General features: G+C 36.2%; 1 protein-coding gene and 1 long non-coding RNA gene across 4 annotated transcripts in view; both read right to left on the bottom strand.

Moving 5' to 3' along the window:
* LOC109387738 (uncharacterized) overlaps positions 1–4834 on the bottom strand; it is an 11882-nt gene continuing 7048 nt past the window's right edge. The window contains exons 2-3 of one of the 3 annotated variants that reach the window (XR_002125085.1): positions 1777–1869; positions 1–33 (exon numbers count right to left, since the gene is read on the bottom strand). This is a non-coding gene — a long non-coding RNA (uncharacterized LOC109387738). The other 2 variants (XR_002125083.1, XR_002125084.1) reach the window with 2 other exon arrangements.
* Positions 3115–4828, bottom strand: GGPS1 (geranylgeranyl diphosphate synthase 1). Its single transcript, XM_019651832.1, has 2 exons — positions 4439–4828; positions 3115–4179 (listed from the first exon to the last, which is right to left on the bottom strand). Exon 2 carries the CDS (start codon positions 4156–4158, stop codon positions 3418–3420), a length of 741 nt encoding a protein of 246 aa, XP_019507377.1. The 5' UTR covers positions 4159–4179; positions 4439–4828; the 3' UTR covers positions 3115–3417.

Here is a 4834-nt window from a genome sequence, read left to right as displayed (position 1 = left end):
GCAAAGTAACCCGTATGACTTTTAACAAACAAGCTGAGAAGATGAAGAACACAGAGAATCAAGGTGGAGCCACATTTTTCCTTTTACTTCAGAATGTATGCAGAAAGCAGACAATGGCTTAACTTACAGGTACTGCAGTTTTCGTCTTTTTTCCCTCTGATCAGATCCTAGTCCCCAAATAGTTTCTAATAGGGGCTAATCACAGAGATTCCTCAAAATTAAAACAAACAATAATTACTGCTTCCTTTTTAAGATCTTAACATTACCAACTCCCTTCCTGCAGTCCCTCTTCTTCCTCCCCTCCCAACTCCACCCCCCATCTCCTACTGCAAAGGCCTAGGGGCCCATATCCTAGGGCAAAAAAAGTGAACAGGAATAAGTCATTCTACTTCACTAATTTCAGAAAATCCTAATATCAATAATAATTTTATTAGCAAGAGTAACTTTATAACAGAATAGTCTGGTCCACCTTTAAGTCACTTTGTAATTCTGAAGCTCTCTGAACAATAGGTTTATTACGCATAACGCAATTTCCTATTTCTTTAGCAAAATCTTTTGAGGTCATATTCTATCATGAATGCAAGAGTATGTCTAATTTTAAAAAGGTGAGATACTTAAGAGTTTTAAATATGTAATCTAACGGTTTAAAATGTTACTTCTAGATAATGAGGATTAAAAGGTGTATTACAGAAGTGAATTCCATAGGTAACTAACTATAAGCAGTCCTTGCTTTGCATGGTAATGTCTGGAGTGGGAGATGCTCTTTACGGTCCTGTCAGCGCTGATAACTGGTGTTTACGGCAGCCCAGTTCCAGCTAGTGTTTGCCAACGTGTTCCAAAAGAAGTATACAGACGCACATATTACGATTGAGGTATGCACTTTAGAACAGAGATAAAAAAAAGTATTTATAGTGGTGGAGTTGAGAATAATTATAGACTATAGTTTAGCCACATTATGGGCTAAATAGGTTTTTACGGTTGTTGACTTATCACCTTTTATACTATTTCTATGAGAAAGAGCATTCCAAGTTCTAAGTAACTGGTTTATAAATGAATTTTTATTATAAGAACCCACACTTATTATATGTATGCATTTTTACTCGTTATCATTTATCTAGACAAATTTTTTAAAAATAGCAAAATAAAACATGTACACACATATAAACATGATTAGGCAGGTGTAACTGGAGAAAGCCATGTCCAGGTGACCCATCTTTATATAGAAATAATGTGGGTTATGCTTTTAAGAAATGTGATTTACATGCATTACTCTTTAGCTCTTAAAGGAACTACTGGGTTATCGGAAAAGTCATGACGCATTTTTGCAACGAAAAAATAGATAAAAAATACATCATGACTTTTCCGACAACCCAATAGTAGTGAAGGAACTACAGTGTGTGTGTGTGATAGTGGAAAACATGATTGTGGAAGGTAAGTGAGGCTTTCTATTGTTGTACAAATTGGCACAGCTTTTCCTAATTTGTATACAGGGAATTAGAATATGTGACATCCAAAAAGAATAAAACCTCCAATAAGGTACTCGAATGTTTTAAGTATTTTTACTTTTTAAAGTATGTTATATAATTGCATATTTTAAAAAGGGTACCTCAAAAATGTCCCTTTTAAGAACAAAGAACTATGAAGCTCTATTTATAATTTTTCTCATAAGTACCACCCTAAATAAAAAAATCTCAAGAGCAGGCGAGTATTGACTTCTCTGTATGTTGACATTTGAATGACCACTACTCTATAAAAATGGCCCTACATGGATGCTACCTGGTAATTGAAGCAAGTACTTGTAGGGTTCTAGAAGAATTCTTTGGACTGTTTCTTGAGTCTTCTCCATTGTTTTTGAATTTTGAAGCTGATCTGTTAAAAAGGAGAAACATAAATATCTCATTAAATTACCTCTGAGGATCAAGCTGCAAGGAAATTGGTATCTCAAGGTGTTTCTGTAAAGGTAGACATTCAGTTTCATTTTAAAAGAAAATTCTACACATACAAAATCTTGAAAACATTATGCTAAGTGAAAGAAGCCAATCACAAAAGACACATATTTGACTCCATTTATACAAAATATTCAGAATAGGCAAATCCATGGAGACAGAAAGTAGATTAATGATTGCCTAGGATTGAGGTAGGGGGAATACTGAGTTTGGAGTTTCCTTTTGAAGGCACCACAATTTTCTAAAATTAGATTGTTGTGATGGTTGCACAACCCTGCGAGTACACTAAAACCCACCAAATTGTATACTTCAAATAGGTGAACTATATGATGTGTAAATAATATCTCATTAGAAAAGAGAAAGATTTCATCAAGTGATGGGTCAAATAGCTCACCTGAATTTTAAGTTGAAAAACTTATGTTGCAAAACTTTTATTATAAAACTTATATTGTAAAACTTGTATTAAGCTTTTCCTATTTACTCAACCATAAAAGGCTTAAGTTGTTGATATAAGATCAATGTTAAANCTCTTAACCAATGAGCCACTCGGCTGGCGCAGCACTTTTCTTTCAATTAAAGATGCCTACTTCCCTTTCAAGTACCAACTGCCTTCAAGGGGGTTAGGGGAGTGGAAGAAAAAGTGTTTTTCCCCTTGCTTTTGTACTTCAAATGAGCCCTCTTTCATGATTTTTAATAATGATGGGAAAATATAAAAAGGTTTACAGTTTCCATCTTAAAATACTCCTCCATGTACTTTTTTTCTTCCCAAATGGAAAGACACTGCTGTGCCTCGATACGAATCAGTTTGGGGGCACCAGTTACATTATAAAGGAAAAAGAAAGAATTTGGGCTAGTATGTAAAAGGAGGCTACTTAACTAAGAGAATTTGCTGGGTAGGGAAAAAGGGAAAAAGGAAGGGGGAAGACAAAGGACCAGAGTGCTCACTGTTCATCACTATGAGCCTTCTCATGAAGACTCGACTGAAGGAGTTTCCAGGGAGGAGACTGACATTTAGCAGCAACATTTACGAAGAAGAGTTCCTCCGGTCTCTGGACCAGCTAGCTAACAGAAATTGGCCCCAAGTGGTTACGGGCCTGGACCTGGGGTAGACGAATTGGGAACTGCCTATACATACAGTATAGTTAGGAAGTATCTGGATAAAAATTTCTGGAAGCTGAAGTCTTCTTTATTAACAGAATCAACCAAACAGTCATGGCAGAGTAGGCCACAGGCCCCAACAGAGCACAATGTGACAGTCAAATCAGACCTATTTAAATGCGGTTCCTTTTGACTCCTTTAACTTTGTACTATGATTATTATCTGTACAGAGTGGTTATAATTGAAACAACATCACCCCTGTTCACTCAGTTTTTGGAGACACAGCTTGGGTCAAATTTCGAAAAAGATGACAGACCGAAAGACAAAAAATAACTAAAATAAGCTATCAGGCCTAATCAAGAATGGCTTAACATTATTCATTCTCGTCTTTGAACATTTTACTTAAGTGCTCTATTAGAGCTACTAGCTCCGGGTTCCCACCAAGTGCATCAATTTGTTTATAGGCTTTAGACTCAAGCTCTTTAAGGGTATTCCGAGTGTATTCAAAAGAACCTACATTCTCAAGATAATGTACACAGTATTTTTTAATATCTATGTTTTCGGTTCTCTGGCGCAAGATATTCTGCACCTGGGTGCTTTCAGGCCTTGACCAAATAGCATGAATAGTAGGGAATGAGAACTTTCCCTCTGTTAGATCTTCACAAAAGCTTTTATTTTCACTATACTCTTTGGAGTGTAGATTAGCATAATCATCCCTAATTTGGAAAAAGAGCCCAAGCGTATCAAGTAGTGGCTTTAAATCTTCTTTGTAATCAGAGAACAATTGCATGAGGCCTACTGCTAATCCAAAGAGTCCACCTGTCTTTTGCAGCACCATCGCTTTATATTCCTCTTCAGTAGGACAAATGTAGTTATCCCTCCAATAAATGTCTAAGCCTTGTCCCTCATGGAGCTCCAAAAGCTGGCGGGTAAAGAGCTTGACTGCATCTGGCTGATCAAGGGTTAAGACTTTCTCTAGGCCAAGGAAGTACACGTAATTGGCAGAATTGATGACAGATGGAATTCCATAGATGCTGTGTGCCACTGGAAAGCCACGTCGGAGTTTTGAGTTGTCTTCAATATCATCAATGAGTAAACTGGCATTATGCAACATTTCCGTCACTTCAATGATAATCTAACAACAGCAACAACAACAACAAAAATTTGAATATCTTTTTTTTCATATTTGATCTAAAACAGCTTGAAATTTCAAATTATATTAACAAATTATGAGGGTCTCAGGTGTCTTAGTTTTTAAAGCTAATAATTATTTAGCAACCCCAACATAAAACAATATATTGCATGAGCGCTAAATGGAATTCAGAGCTAGGAGTGTTATGTAACGTTTATTAATTTCTTGGGGATTAAGTACAAAGTTAGAATTGCCTAAATACCTGTAGCTTGTCTCCTGGAACTTTTAGCCAATGATTAAATGCCTGTGAAAGTTTGGTTCTCACTTGTTTACCTGTAATTAAAGAATCAGATTTGTCAATACAATTAATATTTTTATTGTAAAAAACACAATTCAGAAACTTCCTCTAAAATGAATTAGACTTGATAAATCCAGCCCTATCAATCCATTACCCACCGCAGAGTTTGCCTTCCACTCTGGGACCCTACCGGCCCCTTCTGCTGAAATTCACATTAAATGCACAACCTTAAGATTAGGAAGGCAAAGAGACACTAAAGTACTGCAGTGGAAAGTAGTAGGCCACTACTTTCATCTTAACTTGTATCAGCAATTTTGGAAAGGACAGGGGTTTTAGGAGTTATGATCTAATTCATCCCTA

This window comes from Hipposideros armiger, unplaced genomic scaffold (assembly GCF_001890085.2).
Source record: "Hipposideros armiger isolate ML-2016 unplaced genomic scaffold, ASM189008v1 scaffold_167, whole genome shotgun sequence".
Taxonomy (NCBI): Eukaryota; Metazoa; Chordata; class Mammalia; order Chiroptera; family Hipposideridae; genus Hipposideros; species Hipposideros armiger.
The sequence above is the reverse complement of the archived record's forward strand: the minus strand, read 5'-3'. Positions and strand labels throughout refer to the sequence as shown.

Bases quoted from the DNA above. Each gene is read 5' to 3' on its own strand.
- GGPS1 (XM_019651832.1), bottom strand. From the start codon at position 4,158: ATGTTGCATAATGCCAGTTTACTCATTGATGATATTGAAGACAACTCA.